A 24,510-nucleotide genomic window follows, 5' to 3' on the forward strand; every position below is an offset into this window, starting at 1 on the left:
ACTTGTTTTGGTAAAATATTTATAAGCTCTGTATTACTTAAAACTTAGTATTTCTTAGCCTGGCTCCTATTGATGAGACCTCAATAAAGGTCGAAACCGGTCTGGATAGTGGCCCCTTGCCTTTAATACATAGCATCATACATCTCCTCCAGGAGATGTGCTTTGCATTAAGAGTAAATATTAAGAATAGTGATCAGAGTTTATTCTACCTTTACCACGATTTGCCTTGACTTGCAGGTGCAAACTTGACTGATTTGTCTGTTTGCTTACTTTGGAAATGGAGTAAAAAACCAGGTTTATATTTAAAATAGCTTGGTATCTTTAACATATATTATACCCAAGGTAAAAAACAGACTAGTAATTTGGATAGCTGATTTGTTGTTGGACAGGCACGAGTAGGTTGTGTATGGAGGAGTGGTATCCCAATAGAGGAAGGTCACTAGTGGAATGCTACATGGATCTGTTTTGGGACATCGTTGTTTAACTCGTATGTTAATGGCATTGTTGCTGGCTTAACTGGAGATGTATAGCAGTTTGCTGATGATGCAAATTTGAAAGAGTTATGAGAAGTAGAGCAGACATTGACCTTGCAGGAGGATCTGAATAGACTATGTAAGTGGACAAATGAATGGGGCTGTCAGTTAATGTTGCAAAGTGCAAGGTCTTGAAATTTGGTAGGCAAGGTTGGGATGCAGAGTATATAATTATAGAAGAGATGAGTGATCTGGGAGTGATGGTGGACAGAAACTTGAAGTTTAGAGGTCATATCACTAAAATTTTAAGAACATCATAATGGATTTTGCCAATAATGTGGAGGACATTGACATGCAGAAGCAACGAAGTTTTGGTTCTCTTGTATAAGGCTTTGTATCAGGCCACATTGGCTATGCACAGATTTGGTCACCTGGTTTTCAAGGGTATGAGAATGTATTGGAGAAGGTCCAGAGTAGATTTACTAAGTTAGTGTCAAGTCTATGGAATGTCAGACATGATTAGAGATTGAGGGATCACAACTTTTCAGCCTTGTAAATAGAAGAGGGGGATATGATTGAGATATAAGTTGTTGAGGGGTTGTTGTCAGATTAATGTGGAGGAGATATTTCATGTAGTAGAGTGAGGTAAGGGTGGTACTAGCAGCAGATACTCTGAATAAGATTAAGGCATAGTTTGATTATCTTCTTGCATGAGTATAGACCTCTGTCGATGGAGGTCAGATGTTAATAATAATATCTCATGGCTTCTTAATATTTAAGATAATGTTGCTACTCACTGTTATATTAATAATATTTTCACTATATAATTTAAGGAAATTACGACGTACTAGGATATACATTAAAATAAATTTTAATATATTTCAATATTTTGGCAACGTCACGTTGCCATTTTCAAGAACTTAAGTACAAGACACGTGCCCGCAGGCACAACAAAACAGTAAGTGAGGAAGAAGTAGGAAGCTATTATTTCTCCTAAAGTCCTGATTGTGCCCTCTAGCGGGCAGTGTTGGTATTCTTGGGCGATTGAGCTGAAGGTCTTCTGATGTAGGTTTCCCAAATTTGAGGAAGTCTCATGCAGCCAAATTTGTTGAGGTTTGGATCGGGTCTTAGGGCTGAAGCTGATTCCATGAAAAGCCATTCATATCTGTATTTGATACAGTGTATTATCCTGGCTTTCTTCCACCGTATTCTATGGCAGGTATCCAGTGCATGGTCAGCAAGACCAGAGTATTGGTGAGGTTGGTGAAAACGGATGTAGTCCTTAGAACAGATAAGGTAAATAAATTAAATCTCTATTAGAATTAAAGAAAAACAAGAAAATAATAATCACCAAAGCTGACAAAGGGAATGCCACAGTATTGCTTAACCAAAAAGATTACACAGGTAAGCTGAAATCTCTGTTGTTAGATCGGGCCACTTACCTCCCTATCGAGTATAATCCCACCAACTCACAAATTAGAAGACTCCACAGGCTCCTTAAGAAAGTCACTTCTTGGCCTGTGGAAATCACTAACAAATTAAAACCATATAACTCCATACCCCGCCATATTTATGGACTCCCAAAAATTCGCAAGGAAAATGTGCCATTACGTCCCATAGTGGATGGCATTGATTCCCCCACATACAAACTAACTAAACATTTGGCCAAAGCTCTCTCACACTATTCTGGCAACACACCTTCATACATAATAAACTCAGCCCACTTCAAAGCCAGCATAGAAAATCTTACACTCAAACACACTGACATAATGGTCAGTTTTGATGTCTCCTCCTTATTTACAAATGTCCCACTCAAAGAATCCTTAGAGCTAATCCAAGCTAAATTTCTTCCCGATATCACAGCCCTATTTCAGTTCACAATGAACTCAGGCTATTTTGTTTGGCAAGGAAAATTCTACAAACAAATAGAGGGGACAGCCATGGGTTCTCCACTCTCCCCACCCTTGGCCAACTTTTATATGGAGAATTTTGAAGAGAAAGGCTTAAACTCTGCCCCGCAAAAACCAACCGTTTGGCTTTGCTATGTAGATGATGTATTCGCTATTTGGCCACGTGACTCTGATGCAGTCCTCTCCTTCTTAACACACTTAAACAACCAACACCCCAGAATCAAATTCACCCTGGAAGAGGAAAAAAACAACTGCATTCCTTTCTTAGACACACTAGACCCACCAGCCTGATGGAACCTTGGTTTTCTCAGTATATAGAAAACCCACCCATACAGGCAGATACATTCACCAACAATCCCACCACCCCTCCTCACAACAATATGGAGTCATTAAGACACTACACAACAGGGCTAAACTTATCTGCTCGAATGACAATGCCCTAACCACAGAACTAAACCACATTCTCAACACTTTCTCAACCAATGGCTACCCCCCCCCCCCCCCAAAAAAAAAAAAAAAAAAAAAATCCAAAAAATATTGAAACCAGCAAACCACAATCTCCCCCCTCCAACAAGGATTACTCTAAATCCATCACCATACCCTACATCCAAGGCACCTCGGAAAAAATCACAAAAATCTTAAAAAATCATAACTTAACTTCTTGTTACAAACCATATAAAAAATTGGCATCCTTTATCCGCTCTACTAAAGACCAACCTCTCCCCCCTAGACTTACCTGGTGTATACCAGGTCCCTTGCAGCTGTAAGCTGCCCTACTTTGGCCAAACAGGCAGGACAGCAAATATCAGAATTTCAGAACACAAGGACTACATCCGTTTTCACCAATACAGCCACTCTGGTCTTGCTGACCATGCACTGGATACCTGCCATAGAATATGGTGGAAGAAAGCCAGGATAACACACCATAGCAAATACAGATATGAATGGCTTTTCATGGAATCAGCTTCAGCCCTAAGACCCGATCCAAACCTCAACAAATTTGGCTGCATGAGACTTCCTCAAATTTGGGAAACCTACATCAGAAGACCTTCAGCTCAATCGCCCAAGAATACAAACACTGCCCGCTAGAGGGCACAATCAGGACTTTAGGAGAAATAATAGCTTCCTACTTCTTCCTCACTTACTGTTTTGTTGTGCCTGCGTGCACGTGTCTTGTACTTAAGTTCTTGAAAATGGCAACGTGACGTTGCCAAAATATTGAAATATATTAAAATTTATTTTAATGTATATCCTAGTAAGTCGTAATTTCCTTAAATTATATAGTGAAAATATTATTAATATAACAGTGAGTAGCAACATTATCTTAAATATTAAGAAGCCATGAGATATTATTATTAACATCTGACCTCCATCGACAGAGATCTATACTCATGCAAGAAGATAATCAAACTATGCCTTAATCTTATTCAGAGTATCTGCTGCTAGTACCACCCTTACCTCACTCTACTACATGAAATATCTCCTCCACATTAATCTGACAACAACCCCTCAACAACTTATATCTCAATCATATCCCCCTCTTCTATTTACAAGGCTGAAAAGTTGTGATCCCTCAATCTCTAATCATGTCTGACATTCCATAGACTTGACACTAGCTTAGTAAATCTACTCTGGACCTTCTCCAATACATTCTCATACCCTTGAAAACCAGGTGACCAAATCTGTGCATAGCCATATGTGGCCTGATACAAAGCCTTATACAAGAGAACCAAAACTTCGTTGCTTCTGCATGTCAATGTCCTCCACATTATTGGCAAAATCCATTATGATGTTCTTAAAATTTTAGTGATATGACCTCTAAACTTCAAGTTTCTGTCCACCATCACTCCCAGATCACTCATCTCTTCTATAATTATATACTCTGCATCCCAACCTGGGGAATAGGGTGGATGTTCCAACAATTCGTAGGCGAGATCCCTTAATTTTCCCATTGCCAAAACACCTTTGTGGTCAGATGCATTTTCCTGATGAAAGATGATTTTTTACTTCTGCAAACTAGGTCTTTTCTCATGAAATTTTTCATCTAGTCTGGTTAAAAGGAGGATCTGAATAGACCATGTGAATGAACAAATAAATGGAGCTGTCAGTTTAATGTTGCGAAGTGCATGGTCTTGAAATTTGGTAGGTAAGGTTGGGATGCAGAGAATAATATTCCCCAGTTATTGTTTTACCCTTTTCAAGATAATTAATAAGCAAAATGCCTTTAGCATCCCAAAACATCGATGCCATGACCTTTCCTGATAATTGAACCAGCTTTGTCTTCGTTGGTGCTGAACAGCCGGCTTCTGTCCACTTCGTTTACTGCTGTTTGGATTCTGGTGTGTAATGGTGAATCCAAGTCTCATCCATAGCAATAATTCTACACACAAAGTCAGTTTTATTCTTGTTAAAATGCTTCAAGCACTGTATAGAGTTTTTCATGCAAGTCGTTTTTGATCTGTTGTGAGCAAACTCGGCACCCATCATGCAGAAAGCTCTTTCATTTGCAATTCTTCATGCAAAATATATCCTACGCATTCTTTTGAAATGCCTACAGTCTCAGCAATTTCACTCACTTTGACTTGCCAGTCATTTAATACCATATTGTGCACTTGATCAATGATTTCTGGTGTTGTTAAAGATACCAAGCAATTTTAAACCTGGTTTTTACTCCATTTTTCCCAAGTAAGCAAACAGACAAAATGTCAAGTTTGCGCCTGCAATTGATGCAAGACTAGCTGATCCCACAGGTAGTGCAAGACCCCCCCCCCCCCACCCCCCCCCCCCCCCACCCCCCCCCCCCCCCACCCCCCCCCCCCCCCACCCCCCCCCCCCCCCACCCCCCCCCCCCCCCACCCCCCCCCCCCCCCACCCCCCCCCCCCCCCACCCCCCCCCCCCCCCACCCCCCCCCCCCCCCACCCCCCCCCCCCCCCACCCCCCCCCCCCCCCACCCCCCCCCCCCCCCACCCCCCCCCCCCCCCACCCCCCCCCCCCCCCACCCCCCCCCCCCCCCACCCCCCCCCCCCCCCACCCCCCCCCCCCCCCACCCCCCCCCCCCCCCACCCCCCCCCCCCCCCACCCCCCCCCCCCCCCACCCCCCCCCCCCCCCACCCCCCCCCCCCCCCACCCCCCCCCCCCCCCACCCCCCCCCCCCCCCACCCCCCCCCCCCCCCACCCCCCCCCCCCCCCACCCCCCCCCCCCCCCACCCCCCCCCCCCCCCACCCCCCCCCCCCCCCACCCCCCCCCCCCCCCACCCCCCAAATTTCTCTCACATCTTGTTGTCCATCCATACCACTCACTTTCAGAAACTGATCAGCTACATTCAGCATCATTTTATTATTATTCCACTCACTTGCCTATATCCCCCTCTCCCAAAAAAATTGTGTGTGTGTGTGTGGGGGGGGGGGTATAGTGTTGCCTGTCGTCCTAACTCACTGTGCGGATTATCGAAAACTTATGGCCATTAGGTTGAAAATCAAAGAATGAGCATTTCCCATGACATGGTAAAATTTTTTTTTCCCCTTCCAAATTTAAAAATGTTGGGAGTTTTTTTCAGAGCGGAAGTAAAAAAAAAGTTTCATTCTGTCTGCTTCTGTGAAGGACTTTTTTTTTTTTTTTACAGAAATTCTGTGGCAGGTGTCCATTGTCTACAAAATGTAAGTAGCCATCATGATGGAAAGAGATAGAACTGATTACTGCTATGGTTACTTGGGCTTGCAGAGTATTCAATGGAACTCTTACCACAGAATATGTTGGAAGAAATCTAGCTTAACATTTAGGGATGCAAATACAAATTAAAAAAAAAAATTCTTGATGCAGTTTCATCTTTTTTCTCAACCTGCAAAGTTGAGAAACGAAAAAAGAGAAAAAGAAATTGCATTTTTAGATTTCAGTGAAACAGCATGAAACAAATCTGTTAACTGGCTGACTATGAATGATGGATATATGATCTTTTTTGCTTCAATTTTAATAATATTTAAGCATTAATTTAATTGACCTAATCTTTCCCTTATTAGGTTGTTGACAACAGTGACAATGCAGAAACCCAGGCTGCTGCTTTAGAATTATTGTTCCAACTACTTAGAAAAGACTATAGCTATGTTACTCAGTTTTTTGAAATGGATGGACTAAGTTTAGTAACAAGAATTTTGGAAAGCAAGAAATGTATTACAGGATATCATATGTTGCAGGTGAAATTTATTAATGATTTTTCTTTTTACTTAAAACGATATTACTCATAATGCAGTAGCTTATTTTAGGAAATACAGTAAGTTGACTAATATTCAAAAAAGTAGAAAATGAGGACTTCAGATTGTTTCGTTTCTACATTTTGGAGCCACCAATAACAATATTTACCTGTGATACACTTTTGCTGTGGCAAAGAAATTCATGTTCTTCATGCAAATGAGACCATGGAAATTTTTTACCACAGCTCAAGTGCTCTCAGTTGTTCCTCATCAGAAACACAAAATTCGTTGCTGGGTGGGAAGGGGGGGGGGGGAGACAACACAACTTTTTTCCCTAAAAGAAACATGATCAATAAATAAAAGAAAAGTCATAACTTTGCTGCTAAACAAATATAAAATAACATCTGTAATGGTGGATTTTTCACTTGTTCTTTGGGATTAGTTAAGAATATGATGGTTGGCTATGAAATTGCAGGCAGCTGATCACTTTTTCCACGATAATGCGGCATCTTATCGTCCGAACATTGTGAGACAGTTTTTGAGCAAAAACCAAGTTTGTGTGTTGGAGCACTTGCCATATTCACTTGATTTAGTACCCTGTGACTTTTTTCTCTTCCCCTGACTTCATTTCCGATGAAAGGAAAGCGATATGACACCATTGAAAACATTCAAGCGGCAGTAACCACGACCCTCAACAGTATCCCAAAAACCGATATATAAAAAAACACATTTAATGAATTGATTGACTGTGCCAAATGCTGTATTGAAGTTGAGGGAGAGTATATTGATTGAAATAAATGAGTTGAATAATTATAATTGGCTTGTGTTTTATATTCTCTGTCCAAAAAGAAACCGATAGAAAATAAAACACAGGCCAAAGAATAATACACCACTATTTCTTAAAACTGTTCATCAAGTAGCATAATAGCAGTTTCATAGTGGGAATAATTTCTAAAGATATTAAGGGAATTTCTTAATTCATTAAGAAAAAACTTTCTATTTATACATCATAACTATTATTTTTTAGGAAATAAAGTATACTAAAATATTAATTATAATAACTTTAATGCTTTCCTATATTTTGGCACTGTTGCATTGCTATCATCAGGGATCACAAAGACAATGCTATCTCCATGCAGTCACTAACACTGGGCAAACAAAGCTGAAGAAAGGCAACCAAAAGTTGGGTGTAGAGGTCTAATACTGCCCCCCCCCCCCCCAACTAGTTAGCTAGATTGGGCTGTCTTGGCCATTGGGCTGAAGATCTGAGGATGAGTACTTCCCAAATTTGGGGCAGTCTCATGCACCTAGATTTGCTGAGGTTTGGAAAGTTTCTCAGGGCTATGGCAGATTTGAGGAAATAGTATCTTATATTTGTATTCACAGTGGTGCAATAGTGTGCCCTTCTTGAAGCATATCCTGTGGTGTGTGTCCAAAGCATGTTCATTAAGTCCTAATTGGCTGTAAGAAATTCTGTTATTGGCTGCCTTGCCTGTTTGGCCCATAGCAGGACAGTTTGCAACTGCAAGGGGCCTGGTAGATCTATGTGGAACGTGGGTGGTCTTTGGTGGAGCAGATAAGGGATGCCAGTTTTTTATGTGGTCTGTAAGTGGTTGTAAGGTTGTATTTCCTTAGTATTTTTGTTAATTTTTCAAATGTATCCTGGATATATGGAATGGTGATAGATTTTGAGTAATCTTTACTCGGACGGGGAATTGTAGGGAGGGGTTTTGGTTACAGGGTTTAATATTTTTTTTTTATTTTCTGTAGGATTGTAGCTATTGGCTAAGAAAGGGTTGAGAATATGGTCAAGTTCAGTAGTTAGGGCACTGCTGTTAGTGCTGATTAATTTTGCCATGTTATTATTATTATTATTATGTGACACCTCCAGGAGTCCAAAGACTCATCGAGGGAGAGTGTGCCAATAGCATCGAACGATTGAATCCATCCAACTACTAACCATGCTAAAACTTGCTTAACTTTTTGCGTGAGCCATTAGTAGCAGAGGTTCTACCAATCAACCAACCTTTGCTGGCAATGTTATATAGGGATTTTATAATCTCATGTTCGGGGGGGGGGGGGACTGACTGCTGGTGAATGTATCTACCTGTGTGTGTGTGTGTGTGTGTGTGTGGATCTGATCACTCGTGATCAGATCTTGAGCCCAAGAGCCAAGATCCCCCAAATTTAGCATTCTAGGTCCTGCATGCACATATCATTCTTTTTGTGATTCCTGATGATGACTATATAACATTGCCGAAATATAGGAAAGTATTAATTGAAGTTATTATAATTAATATTTTAATATATGTTATTTCTTGAAAAATAATAGTTATGAGTAATCAATGTATAAGCCTGCCTAGAATTACCATTTTCCTTGGAGATTCCATTGCTTGCAGGGCCCGTCAATGCTTTAAGAAGAAGTTGAAGATATCAAAATAACTGAATAGATTAGCCTTTTTGAAACGCTGCTAGGATAATATCCCAAATTGTGTGAAATTGAAACACCGGTTATTTTGACAAAGGCTCTCTGCATATACAAGTGCACTAGTATTTAAGTTGCCAAAAGGTGGCACACCTTTTGGCAACTTAAAAAACTCGGCTTTCAAGCCTCAACTACCTTATCATCCTTCTTAATTTATCAGTAATTGGTGCAATTAGTACACATGTATGTATCTGTAACTACTCACTTGCACCTAAAAAAATTCTTGCAGAAGAAATAATGATGTATGTAGAATGAGGTAACCTCAGTCTTCCCAGCCATTTTGCCAACAACATCAGACTGGATGTAGCCAGTGTAGTCACTCATGGTAAACCACCAAGAAAGCAACCTCTCAAGTAAACAATTTGAAACTCTGCAAGAAATTCAAAACAACAGAATAGTAATTATCAGTGTGGATAAGGGAAATGCCACTGTTATTTTAAACCAATTAGATTATACAGATAAGCTTACCTCCTTACTTCAAGATTGCTTTACCTACCTTCCTGTAGACTTTGATCACACCAATGCACAGCACAGAACACTCCTTAAGGTCACCATTTGTCCTGTGGAAGTTACAGACAAACTAAAACTGTATAACTCTAGATCCTCCTGGATATGTGGACTACCAAAAATCCATAAACAAAATTTACTATTACATCCCATTGTCGATGGCATTGATTCACCCACATACAAATTATCCATACATTTAGCCAATGTGCTCATACAGTATACTGGCAACACACTTCACACATAAAAAAACTCAGCCCACTTTAAAGCCAATATAGAAAACTTAACACTCCAAAACATAATGGAAGTTTTGATGTCTCCTATTTATTCACTAATGTCTCACTCAATGACATCCTAGACCTCATTCAAGCCATATTTCCTCCTGATATCTCAACCATGTTTCAGTTCACTATGAACTCAGGCTTTTTCATTTGGCAAGGAAAATATTCTACAGACAGAGGGGATAGCCAAGGGTTCTTCACTTTCTCCATGCCTGCCCAACTTCTTATAAACCCACTGTCTGACTATGCTATGCAGATCATGCTTTCTCCATTTGGCCACATGGCTTGGATATGCTCAACATTTCCTTAACAAATCTTAAACCCTGAGAGACTTTATAAACCTCAACAAATTTGGGTGCATGAAACTGCCCCTTCACTCTAGGATCCAGTTTACCCTAGAAAATGAAAATAACAAGTCTGCCATTCCTAGACACTCCGGTTACATGCTAGACTGATGAATCCCTGGCATTTTCTATTTACAGAAAACCTATATATACGTTAAATAAAATCACCAGCAGTCTCCCACCTCCTCCCCATCCCAATAATATTAGTTTTATAAAAACCCTATATAACAGGGCAAAATTAATCAGTACTAATAGGAGTACCTAACCACTGAACTTGACTATATTCTCATAACTTAATTAGTAATGGCTACAATCCCCCCAAAATATAAAAACCCTGTAACTGCACCCCCCCCTCCTTCTGAGCAGTTATTATTCAAGATCTGTCACCATTCTATATATCTGGGACACATCCAAAAAATGAACAAAAATCCTAAGGAAATACAACCTTACAACCACTGACAGACCACAAAAACTTGGCGGTCCTTATCCATGCTCTTATCCATCGACAGTCATAATTTCTTCCTCTTGAGCAGAGGAAGAATGTTTTCTTCCATATGCCTATCCAAACATTCACTGCCATTCACTTAACTCTCTGCTAACCTACCCTTTCCCTTACCATTTTTTTTTTATTTGTTACTTATTTACTTATTTGTCACTTACCTCTGGTAAGGGACAAATTGATGACAAGTTGTTTGGGAGTGATCACTTCCTAATGACAACCACTTATTTTATGGGTCAACCTTGTACCACATCATGGTGTTTTTATTTTTCATTTACTTTATCTCTGTAAAGATTGTTTTTATACTCTGAGTGTTTATTAATCACACAAGGGTTCAGTTTCGATTGGTGCAATGACCTTTAACTATTTCTTTTAGAATCTGGAAAATTGACTCGAGATCAAATAAAACAAATATACATTTAATGAAACTAAAACAATGTATAAATTTTAAATAAAATTACATAAATAACTATAAAAGTAACTGGATCCAAGGCCTTCTGAAATAAACCTACACTTTAGAGATTTTCTTATCCAAAAATATTAAAATCAATCATTCTCTGACTTATTCTATCATTGGATTGTTTGACATATAGTTAATCACATCTACCAAAAAAGTTTATTCTACTACTTAATAAACAACATATCTAAGTGGAGCTCTTCATGTTAAGCAACTTGACAGTTTCAAATTTCACCATTTGCTTTTTCCATAGTAATCCAGTGTCCTTAAGACAGAAGATGAAACTTTCCATTCAGCGTTTCCTTGAACATTCAATTAGAATGTCAACTGCAATATCTTCTTTTATTTACAAAATACTTCTTGACAGTCTCAACTCCTCCTGTTTAAAGGCTAACAGTTCTACAATTCCTATTCGGAATCTTCAATTAATACAAACATACAAATTAATACAAATATTCTTCCGACTGTCACATAAAACTTAAAAACTTACTAAGAAAAAAAATTCTCCATTTGCCATTCTCAGTTTTCCATTAGCTCTCTCTACTTTTTTCCCTCCATCCCCCAGATACCAAACTCTCTCTGTCAGCTGTCAATATCACCCATCAAACTCCTCAGCAAGTATGCAAACTTCATGTAAATTGCAAGTGAGAAGTTATGTATAATGGCTGACATGTTGTCTCATTAATGCAAATGGAATGTCTTCACAAAACATTCCATTAACAAATGTCTCAACACTTAACAATTTTATATTACAATAAAGAAGATTAAAATATATTACAAACTATCAGAATCTAGTAAGTGCATCAATTTCAAATGTTTTACATTTCATTTTGCTGTTATGGTTGGCCAAGTAGTTAGCATATCTGCTCTCCAACCAAAAGGTTGCAGGTTCAAATCCTGCTGTGGGCATGGATGTTTGTGATTGTCTGTGAAAATACTGGTGGTGGTGGTGGTGGATAGTAGATGGCAGGTGTAGATGATGTGGTTTGCTGTAGTTGGTAGATTGAGTGGTGGAGACAGAGAGTTGTAGAGTAGGTTTCCTCCCTCGATGAGCCTTTGGACTCCTTGGAGGTGTCATGTAATAATAATAATAATTTTTTCAATAATATATTAATAACAGGCACATTGCAAGTGCCGATATACATGTTACGAAACCAAAACTAGTGAAATATTAGAATAGAGAAACAATTGTAAAAAGATTTGTAATTGTAAATTATGATTATGAATTATGATTAGAATTATGATTATGGTTAAAAATTAGCCAGTGTAATTAACTCTATATTTAAACCTAACCTAGTTCAAAATTTGGAAGTTTAAATTTTATAATTTAAACTTTCAAATATATTGTAAGTATACAATATATTTGAAAGTATAGTGTATATATTAGCCCTACCAGTCCTGTTGTATGCAAGTGAAGTCTGGACAATAAAGCAAAAAGACAAATGAAGATTAATTATAGCTGAAATGAAGTTTATGAGAAAAATTTGAAAATATAATTTATTGGATCAGAAAAGAAATGAAGAAATTATGAAAGAATTAAGCCAGAAATAAGTAATAGAAAAAATTTTAAAATATAAACATAAATGGATGATGAAAGAATGAAAACAGAAAGATTACCAAAACAAGCCTTAAATTACAAACCATTAGGATGTTCTTTAGAGGACATCAGGATGTCCTCTAAAGAACTTCAAGGATAACTTCTAAGGCCAGAATAGGCCACTCTAGGCCTAAATCTTTGAAAAGGATGATGATGGTGATTATTTTTGATTATGGTTATTTATTAAATTATGATTATTTTTACAATGGCATCATGATGGAGAATTGAGCTGCTGATTGGCTGATCTTCTCTTCTTTAGTAGAATTCAGTTTCTAAAGTCTTATTAGTTTTGACTTTTCTCTAAACCAGGGTTGGCAAAGTGGTCGATATCGACCCCTAGTGGTCAATGTGGTTATCTAAGGGGTCGATAAATGTCTAGGGCCAAAAGGAGTTTAAATTTTTAATGTTCTTTATAAATTTCTTTAAGTAGTTTCATTAAATTTCTTTAAATATTTCTTATTGAGAAGCAGTAATGAAGTAAAAGGGTGAAGGAATTATTATTTTTAAATTGAGAAATTTATTATTGATAACATTTATTCATTTATTTAACATGATGGAAGGGTCGATGAGTGAACAAGGATTCCATGAAGGGATCAGTGGTCTAAAAAGTTTGCCGACCCCTTCTCTAAACCATAATGGAAAACACTGATTGCACAACAGCCAAGGAAGCTCAGAACAAAGCTTAGAGTATCTTTCCCATATCAACAAACAGCATTACTTTCAAATGTACCTGAGCTGGAGCAAGATACTTTCAATGTCACAGTTAAAAGGAATCCTGGATGTATTGCACATCTTGTATAACAAGAGTGACTAACAGTAAGAAGGTCTAGGATAAAATCCAGAAAAATAAGGGTACATGTACTATTTGTCCACTTTTGATCCCTGAATGTAATAGAGGAACAAGTGTTGACCCAGCAGCATTCACTTACATTCTTGGAGAGATCTTTCACTAAACTTTTGGATAAATTAAACTGCCAAGAAATCATATTCTTGTTTAATCCTTTATCCAAGAGTAAGTCAAAGTTTGCACATAAAGAATTTTAATGGACTGGATACTTAGTATGCTAATTGTTGTGAAGAAACTTGACAGCTGGGATGCTAAGGCAATTAATGATGACATCATTTGCCTTAGTGTGCCATAATGCAAAGCACTCCCCTCCCTCCCTCCCTCTCAGACATGTATAATGCTATGCATTATGGGTCTAAACAGGACTATTATTTCTTGGCAAGTTTTATTTATACAGGGTGTTCGGGATAAATTTGACAGTTTCGTAAGGAAAAAGAAAATCTTCTTTGTATCTATTAAATTTAATGAATTGACAAAAAAACATTACAGGCAGAGTTAATTACAATACTATCAACAAGATTTACTCAAAATAACCACCATTAGCATCGATCACAGCTTCAATTCTGCTTCGGAACCTCGAACAAGCTGATGCTACAGTCTCCCTGGGAAGGGCCGCAAAAACTGTTTTAATTTATCCATTAACTGGGCTTTTGTATTACTGGAAGTGCGATTGGTGTCTTTTTCAACTGCGCCCCATACAAAATAATCCATGGGGTTAAGGTCTGGGGAGTTTGGAGGCCAAACATTTGGACTGGTGAAGTCGTAGAAATTTTCAGACAACCATTTTTGACTTTTCCCAGAGGTGTGGCAAGGGGCCGAATCCTGCTGCCATACATATGGCCTACCATTGGCTACCCTTGTTATCCAGGGCTTGACTACAGTTAGCAACTCCACGAACAAAGCCCGAATTCCAATGCCAGGGTTCTTCAACACCTGTTCCTGCAGATTTGCGAGGAATTCTGCTGTACGAACGCAATCAATTCTGCATTTATGTGGAATTAAAACAAGGTATTCATTTTTATCAAGACAAAATAGTTTAAAATCATAACACAGTCAACATACACTATACAACACCACTATAAGAAAATTCCAGAATACTGAAAAGTCCCAACCAAAGATCCTTTAAGTACAATTCTATGTAAAAGAAAGTTATTAAAGCAAATTATCCACTGTAATAAACTGTTTGTGGTCCCTACAGTGGACCATTTGTTCAATTTAGAAACATGTATTAGAAACACATTGTCGAAACAAGAACATTTGGTTTCAGTTTTCTTTGACACAGAAAAAAGCTTATGATACAGCCTGGAGATATGGTATATTAAAGGACCTCTATAACCTAGGTCTCACAGAGCATCTTCTGTAGTTATTAAAACATTGTCTGGTCAAATCTTCCAACTTTAAGTGGGAAATATTCTATCTTAGCTATTTCACAAAGAAGAGAGTTTTTCCTAGTGGTGGTCTTCAGTGTGACATTCTTCACTGTCAAAGTTAATTTGAATCACTGAAAGCTTCCTTCCACTGTAGGCAGTGCTCTATATGTTGATGGCTTCACTATTTACAGTCACTCATATAACATGATAGTAATTGAAAGACAACTTTAACAATCAATATTTGTCTCTCTTTATGGGCTCTTAATAATGTATGGCTTTCAGCAGAAAGCAGTTTTTGTGTACACTTCCTTCATTTCCTCATCATTGACAGAGAAAGGTCACATTTCTTGCACACATTCATCAACTTTGAATTGTGAAAGAGCATTGAATTTCTTTCGCATGCTGTCCTATACTGAATATAGTGCAGATTGATCTTCATTGCTTCATCTTTATTGTGCACCTACATGTTCAAAGCTGGACTGTGGGTCTCAGATGTACGGCTCTACAAGGAGAGTAGCTTGTGATGGTTGGATGCTGTTCTTCATCAGGGAATACAAATAGCTGCTGGTGTTTTTTGTGCATTGCTCATTCAAAATGTTTATGTCTTGGAGAAAGAACCTATTCTGTCACTGAGACTGAAACAGTTTTCTCTTACCTATGTCCTAAAAAAAGAGTCTTTTTCAAGGTACCCACATGGGCTAATAATTTTTTTCTACCTTCGGAATATCAGATATATCGAATGCCATGCATCCCTTGTATGTGTTTTAAAGAGATTATTCAAGCTATTGGCATGAATCTTGACAATATTATTGCACCAAACATAAGAGCATTCCTGTATGTCAGATTTGCTCTCTATTTTGCATCCTTTCATTTTGCAACTAAGGAAATTTTGCACTTCATCATCTGCATGCAGCTTTTTGATGTACATAGAGCATAATACTCCAGTTTCCTTCCTGCTGTTTATTCTGAGGGTTCAGGATCTGAGCCGTCTGTTGGCTGTACTGCTGTATTTTATTACTTTTCATATCCAGTCAGCTCCTACTCAATTGCAGCAATTATATAGCAGAGTTGCATGCATTTCAGCTTGCAGGTGTGCTTATAAAAGAACACTGCTACCAAAAGTGTATAATTTATACAGACTCATTGAGTTCTTTATAGGCCACATCTAATGTTTTGCAAAGTTCTATAATTGTTGTACAAAATGAAGGTCATTAATTTTGATATTCAGCTGTGCTGGATTTTCAACCAGATTGGAATTAAGGGAAATGATACTGCAGTTACTGTTTGTTAGTCCTGTATGCATCCTTCAGACTGTTTATAAGATCAAAGTTAATAACTCAGTTGTAGTCACCATGTCAGGAAGCACTGATAAATAAACTGCATGAAATTAAGCCTGAAAGTATTGGTAATCAAGCCAACAGAGAAACAGAAGAGAAGTTTTGAGTTCTGTTTTTTCATTATTACTGATTTTGGTTGGAGTAAAACAAGTTTTATGAACCTTGTTAATCAGAATTCCTAAGTTGTTCTTAAATAGGCTCTGCATAGGTCACAATCACCTTACCTATTTTTATTTCTTGTTCTGGTGGAGTGTCAGCACTTCACTTGAGAAAGGAATGAATTTTTTACCTCACTGACTGAGCCATGTATACTCAGGTAGATTTATCAGACTCAGACAAATTGCATGCAACCATATTTGATTAGTTTTTAACATTTGCTTTTTACTAATCTATCTCTATTGCTCCTTATTGTTATCTTGTAACAATAAAGAGCAATACCTTTTGGTTTGGCAATGTGACATTTATTGTCCATATGCCAATAAACTTCTGATCAACCAACCAACCAACTATCCAAGTCATTTGTGCCCACAATGAAGCTCTAGTAACACTAATAATTCTGATGATGCCTTTTCCAAGTCTTCAATTTTAGCTTCTCTGCTTTCATTTTGGGTCCATATGGAAAAGTACAAATTGTCGAGTTTTGAGTTCTGTTTTTTCATTATTACTGATTTTGGTTGGAGTAAAACAAGTTTTATGAACCTTGTTAATCAGAATTCCTTTATTAAATGAATCCCTATATGATGGGATACGATTATCTTTTGATGCTTGCATCATATCTAGCTTCATATCTTCCTCTGTCTCATATCAGCCATTCTCTTCTGTAGATATCCAGCCTAATCATCCACGTGCTTTATTTCACTATTCACTTTCATCAGTTTTACTCCTAGACACACTAGCCCTCTTTCTGAAATGCCCAAGCCTATCATCACACGGCTCACACACATTAATTCTTTCCTTCTTTTCATTTACCATTACCTTTCACAAACCTTTACCTTTACATTTTTGATGTAAAGGCTTGTGGAAAATAATGATAAATGAAATAGTTTTGACATATCCACTGAGAAAAATCCAGAGCAAAACCTGATCTTCATGCTGGAGCTTTCAATGCTGCTGACATGCACTTCCTTATAGATTCTGTTTTCATAATGTCTAATGTTTATGACAATAAGACTATTAAATGAAAATTTTGTTTCCAGTTAGGACATTTTAATCACAAAATTCAATAAAAACAAAATGATATCTGTAGTACATACACTGTCTACCAATAATTGTCTGGACACCCCCTGTTATTTGAAGTTATGGAACATTCCATGTTTGTTAATAACATAACAACCAGAGTACAGATAGTAGGAAACAGTATTTCATCATGGCAGTTGAATATAGGAATTATGGCAACATGACATGAACTCAATGACTTCAAGAGAGGTGTCATCGTGGACTGTCACATTGGTGGTCTGTCCATATGTGCCATTGCTGCTCATCTGGAGCATCCAAAATTGACGGTTGGCAATGTAATCAAGAAATGGAGATGTTCTGGCATCACTAGTGCAGGAAAACAACCAGAGCAGCTGCCCTAAATGACTGACAGGGACAGAAGGGTTTTAAAATGGGTGGCATGCAAAAAGCAGCTAATAATGTACGAAAAGAACTCCATTTACTGGGATTGAAAGGAAGAGCAGCAGCACACAAGCCAAACATCACAACATTGAACAAGGTTGCTCATCTGGCCTAGTGCAAAGAGCATGTGAACTGGACAATTGATCAGCGGAAAAATGTTCCTCTGGAGTGATGGATCAAGGTTCACCTGTTTCCTGTGTGATGGCAAGGTGTGGGTGTAGCCTGGTGAATGCTTGTTACCACACTGTGTTGTACCCGCAATAAAGTTTGGCGGTGGAGCAGTAATATTGTGGGGTGCATTCAGCTGGTTTGGAGTGGGACCACTGGTCATTGTCCCTGGTTTCATGAAGCTCAGTACTATTCTTGATATGCAGTGATATTCTTGATAATCAGGTGCTGCCTACACTTGGAGTTTTTATTGAATGGACCAGTGTTACTATCAAGACGACAATGCCTTATGCCATAAAGCTGCAGCTGTTATGGAATGATATGAAGAGGTGGGTGTTAAACGACTACACTGGCTTGCGCAGAGTCCTTACCTCAACCCCCATTGAATACCTGTGGGTCAAATTGGAGAAGGTCTAGTGCAGCATGTCCTCCTGAATCTGTTGATGAACTCAGTGCTGCTTTGATGGAGGAATGGAGACAAATTACACCTGATGTCTGCCGCACATTGATGGAAAGCCTTCCTTAAAGAGTGCAGGAGGTGATGAAAGCCAAAGGTGGACATATACAATATTAGGGTTTGCCTGCTGGTATCAATTGTAAAGTGTCTGGACAATTATTGGTAGATAGTGTGTGTATATATATATTTAGTGTGTGTGTATGTGTGTGTGTGTGTGTGTGTGTGTGTGTGTGTATATATATATTCATATTTATATATACTGACTATAACCGAGACTAGAATAACAATTAAATTTATTCAAAACGCAACATGTTTCATCGGATTGTCTGACTTCTTCAGGCGTGGGAACATAGAAAGCAAGTAAACACTGTAAGAAACATCGTATCACTATAAAACGACTATTACAAAATCAGTTAGCTTTGAACTGTAGCTACTGTCCATGTTGAAGTTCTGTTGTTAAGTAGCTGCGTGCGTCTGATTCCACGCGTGTGCCAATATCGGATAGCAGAGCTGAAAGAGTCCGGTAGATTATAGCTGAGGTTATTATTTATGTGATGAGGGTCCATAACAATTTCCTTAGACTCGACTATGCGTCACTCCACCTCGTCATGGCATATATGAAGGTTTGAGGTTGTTGTCCAGTTTATCTCATGTTGACGGCCTTCATTTGTGTTTACTGAAAACAGTACCTGGCTTGACAGGGCACTTGCTCTAGTTCTTTTGTAGGCAATGTCTCTCTGATGTTCTTCTAGACGTAGGAGGATGTTTTCAGTTTGGCCATAGTATTGCTTCCTGCAGTCACACGTGATTTTGTACACTCCTGGGAATTGTAAATGATTGTGAGCTTGTTTGTATTTGCTTAAAATCGATCTTAGTTTAGGAAGTGTAGAGAAACAGGTTTTTTATGTTGAACTTTCTTAAAATTCTTCTTAGTTTCAGGGAGAGCGAGCTGATATATGATAAGGAGATATAACCTTTTGGATTGTCTTGTGTTTCTGAGTTGTTTTGATGGCAGTGGTATAGATGCTTATTAATAGTTTTCGAAGAGTAGCCATTACTTGTGAAGGTTCTTTGTAGATGTTGTAGTTCATTTTTTAGATCTTCATCATTTGACAGTATAGATCTAGCACGATGTGCTAGGGTTGAGATGATACCCACTTTCTGTGCAGGATAGTGATGTGAGGACGCATGCAGGTATCTATCTGTGTGTGTAGATTTTCTAAAGATTTCTATTTTAATAGAATCAGATGACTTAGTAAGTCTTACGTCCAGGAAGGGAAGAGATCCATTTTCTTCAACCTCCATTGTTAATTTAATATCTTGGTGGAAGTTGTTTAAATGATTTAAAAAAGACTGAAGGTTATTGGTGCCATGGTCCCAGATAAGAAATATGTCATCTACAAATCTTAGCTAAATTTTTGGTTTAAGAGTAGCTGAGGAGATTGCCTTTTGTTCAAAATCTTCAAAAAAGATGTTAGCTAATATAGGAGACAGGGGGCTTCCCATTGCCAATCCTTTATTTTGTTTGTAGATTTTCTTCTCATATTGAAAGTAGCCGGAGTGAACGTAATGTGATAGCATGGAAAACATCTTTTTTGAAATTTTGTTCTTTAAAATATCGAGAACCTCTTGAATTGGTACGTTTGTAAAGAGAGCCACCACGTCAAAACTCACCATGATATCTGAAGGCTGGAGTTTGAAATTTTTGATTTTCGAGACGAAATCTGTTGAGTTTTTGATATATGAAGAAGAATTTCTTGTAAAACATTTTAAAGATGAAGCCAGAAACTTAGATAAGCTGTAGGTAGGCGAGTCAATACTATCTACTATTGGTCTCAGTGGGTAGTTTTCCTTGTGGATCTTTCGGAGACCATATAACCTTGGGATGAGTGGATGTAAAGAGCGAGCGGCAAGGAGTATGTTTCTTGGAAGTTCTGTGGCTTTTTGTAAGAGGTTGTTTGTTTTGTTATGTATCTCCCTTGTTGGATCTCTCTCAATTTCCAAGTATGTATCTGTCTCTAATATTGCCAAGATTTTTTCATGGTAATCTGTTTTATTTACATATTTTTATTTACAGCATGGATTTGCTAAAGGGAGGTCGTGTTTTAGTAATCTACTTACTTATTACAATAAAGTGACTGCTTCCTTGGACAGAGGAGAAGGATACACAGTAATATACTTGGATTTCGCAAAAGCTTTTGATAGGGTGCCTCATGATAAGTTGACAGTCAAACTAGAGCAGATGGGGTAGGATATTAGATTAGTGCATTGGATTGGAGACTGTCTATCTGATAGGTATCAACAAGTTGTGTATGGGGGTGCAATATCCAGGAAAAGGAAAGTCACTAGTGGAGTGCCTCAGGGATCTGTTTTAGGGCCATTACTATTTAACTTGTATATTAATGATATTGGCGAAGATTTGGATGGAGATATTCAGTTGTTTGCAGATGATGCAAAGTTGGGAAGAACCATAAAGAGTAGTGAAGATGTTGTGGCCTTGCAAGAAGACTTGAATAAATTGAGTGATTGGGCAAGCAAATGGGGGTGTGAGTTCAATGTTGCAAAATGTAAGGTTTTAAAATTTGGACAACAAAGATGGGATGCAGAATTTATGCTTGGTAAGAATATATTGTTGGAAGTAGAGGAAATAAGAGATCTGGGAGTGATAGTGGATAAGGATCTAAAATTTAGGGGTCACATCGCCAAAATTGTGAAGACAACACAAAGACTTATGGGAATGATGAGGAGGACACTGACGTGTAGAAGTAGGGAGATTCTTGTTCCATTGTATAAGGCTTTGATTAGGCCACACATGGACTATTGTGCCCAGATTTGGTCACCTGGTTTTCAGAAGGATGAGGAGATGTTGGAAAGGGTCCAAAGGCGACTGACTAAGGTAGTTTCTGACCTCTGGAATGTCGAGTATGAGGAAAGATTGAAAAGATGTAATTTGCAGAGACTAGTGGAGAGAAGGAAGAGGGGAGATATGATAGAGACCTACAAGTTGGTAAGGGGTTGCTATAGGATCAATGGTGGAGAAGTTCTACAGCGAATAGTGGGAGATCAGGGGAGAACCAGAGGTCATCCCTGGAAACTGTATAAAGAGGGTGTGAGTAGGGGAGTGAGAGGCAGGTTTTTTTCGTGCAGAGTTGTGAATGATTGGAATGCCTTGCCTGAGAGTGTGGTGTCTGCAAGGAGTTTGAATGTGTTTAAGACCCGGTATGATGAGATGTGTGTGAGATAAAAGGACCTCCTAGATGAGTCTTTGACTCCATGAGGTCTTGTTTAATAATAATAATAATAATAATAATTAGCAATACAGTTGCGTTGCCCTTGTCAGCTTGTATGATAATGATGTCTTTGTTGTTCTTAAGACTTTTTATTGCTAACCTTTTGCCAAGGGAGATGTTATCAGATGGAGTCGGACAATCCAATGAAACGTTGCGTTTTGAATAAATTTAATTGTTATTCTGGTCTCGGTTATAGTCAGTATATATAAATATGAACATATCCCAGTACCAAGTTAATACTACAAATTGCTATCATATCCCTTCTGACGGGTATAATTTCCATCCTACGAAAGCTTATGAGAAGACCCTTAAGAGTACTGGACTCGCTATCAACAGACTGATCTTCCTGAAACGTTGTAAGTTCTCTTCTATTATTCCTAAATTCTTACAATTCAGAGAAGCCATTACCAGTGAAAAAACACACAGAATTTACCAAAAAGCAAAACTAGAACTTTTAGTAGAGAGGTTAACGGCACCAAACGTAATTTAGCTCTTCTCTTTTCTCAAAAATTATCCCTAGAAAACCATTTAGCAACCTCTTTAGACTGCGTGTCATGGAATCACGTTCAAGAAATAAGTACACGCCGGGCATTAACATCTCAAAACTTAAACAAACATAAGCTTATCAGAAAGTTTAATTCGCTAAAGAGAACACAAGAACAGCCAACCCCTAATAATCTTCATGGAAGAAATAAAAAATTAGTGATAAACCATTCATCATATGTTCTAAATCACAACGAAGAACAAATTCTTAAAAAAGGTCTTAATTTTGTCCTTGCGCCTAAAACTATTCCCAATGAAATGTTTTTAACCAAGATGGAGAAAGCTGCAGCACTACTTCTTGCCGCAGATGCCAGTTTACTTCGCATGGAAGCAATACTTGCAATTAATAATGCAAGACCTCCATCTGATAACATCTCCCTTGGCGAAAGGTTAGCAATAAAAAGTCTTAAGAACAACAAAGACATCATTATCATACAAGCTGACAAGGGCAACGCAATTGTAGTGCTAAATAAAACAGATTACCATGAAAAAATCTTGGCATTATTAGAGACACATACTTGGGAATTGAGAGAGATCCAACGAGGGAGATACATAACAAAACAAACAACCTCTTACAAAAAGCCACAGAACTTCCAAAAAAACATATGCCTTGCCACTCGCTCTTTACATCCACTCATCCCAAGGTTATATGGTCTCCCAAAGATCCGCAAGGAAAACTACCAACTGAGACCAATAGTAGATAGTATTGACTCTCCTACCTACAGCTTATCAAAGTTTCTGGCTTCATCTTTAAAATGTTTTACAGGAAATTCTTCTTCATATAAAAAAAACTCAACAGATTTCGTCTCGAAAATCAAAAATTTCAAACTCCAGCCTTCAGATATTATGATGAGCTTTACGTGGTGGCTCTCTTTACAAACGTACCAATTCAAGAGGTTCTCGATATTTTAAAGAACAATATATATATATATATATATATATATATATATATATATATATATATATTTATGAACAAAAATGGCTCTAGGCTCAATTGTTGTGATAACAGATGGGTATTATAGAGAGAAAAACTATTGCAGTACTCTTTCTAATGTATTCAGAACTCCCTGGTGGACACAGGAAGTTAAAGGGGCAGTGAAGGAAAAGAAGAAAGCATATCAAAAGTTCCTGGCAAATAAGTCAGCTTTTACTCTTACAGAATACAGAGACAAATGTAAGAAAGCTAAACAGTGTGTAAAACTAGCTAAACAAAAGTCATGGGAGGACTTTGGCAAGAATATAGAAAATAAATATCAAGAAGGTGGCAGAATATTCTGGAGGTTGTTGAAGAAGCTTAGGAATGGAGGAAAGAGTGCTGTAAAAGGAGTTAGAGATGATAAAGGTGCCAAGAGAGAAGCTATTCAATACGCTGCAGTTATATGGTGTCAATGGGGCATTATATCAAGCAATACTTAGTCTTTATTTGAGTTGTAAGTCAGCAGTTAGAATTGAAGGAAGTACGGGAAGATGGTTTAATGTTAAATCTGGTGTGAGACAAGGATGTACATTATCCCCTCTGTTATTCATTATCTATATGGATCACATTATGAAGGAAAGTGGTATTAAACCTGATATCAAAATTGGAGATGTTAATGTCAGCTCTTCGCTTTATGCGGATGATGTTATACTTCTAAATAAATCCGCCACTGGTCTGCAAGATTCTCTGACTGAATTGAATAACTGTTGTAATAGATATGGTATGAAGGTCAGCATTAAAAAGACAAAGACAATGAAAATAGGCAGAATCATTGAAAATGTCAACTGTGTTGTGAATGGAGAACCTGTGGAACAAGTAAAACATTTCAGCTACTTAGGCACAATTTTTACCGAAGATGGTAAATTAAATATAGAAATAGACAACAGAATCAGCAAAGCTGGTATGGTGGGATGTCATTTGAATAAATTTATATGGAATAAGAGAGAAATTAGTCGGAATACTAAATTAGCTGTATATACAAGACAGTGTTCAAACCAGTTTTAACTTATGGATCTGAGAGCTGGGTCAGAAATAAAACACTTGACCAAAGACTAGAGACTATAGATATGAGAGTCCTGAGAAAGATTATAGGCATGGCATCAATGACAATATCATATTAAAAATGAGGATATTAGGAAAGAACTTGACATTGTCAGCATCCAGGA

The 24,510-nt window shown here is 38.0% G+C and overlaps 1 protein-coding gene across 4 annotated transcripts in view; it reads left to right on the forward strand.

The window, feature by feature from the left end:
- mv (lysosomal-trafficking regulator mauve) overlaps positions 1 to 24,510 on the forward strand; it is a 1,073,830-nt gene that overhangs the window by 48,138 nt on the left and 1,001,182 nt on the right. For all 4 annotated transcript variants that reach the window (XM_090399251.1, XM_090399254.1, XM_090399252.1 and 1 more), the window contains exon 6: positions 6,402 to 6,575. In XM_090399251.1, coding sequence (XP_090255377.1) covers positions 6,402 to 6,575 — 174 coding nt within the window. The remainder of the gene's footprint in view (positions 1 to 6,401; positions 6,576 to 24,510) is intronic.

The sequence above is a fragment of the Typopeltis vanoorti genome, chromosome 10 (assembly GCF_054136105.1).
Source record: "Typopeltis vanoorti isolate ZY-2024b chromosome 10, IOZ_Tvanoo_1.0, whole genome shotgun sequence".
NCBI classification, from domain to species: Eukaryota; Metazoa; Arthropoda; class Arachnida; order Uropygi; family Thelyphonidae; genus Typopeltis; species Typopeltis vanoorti.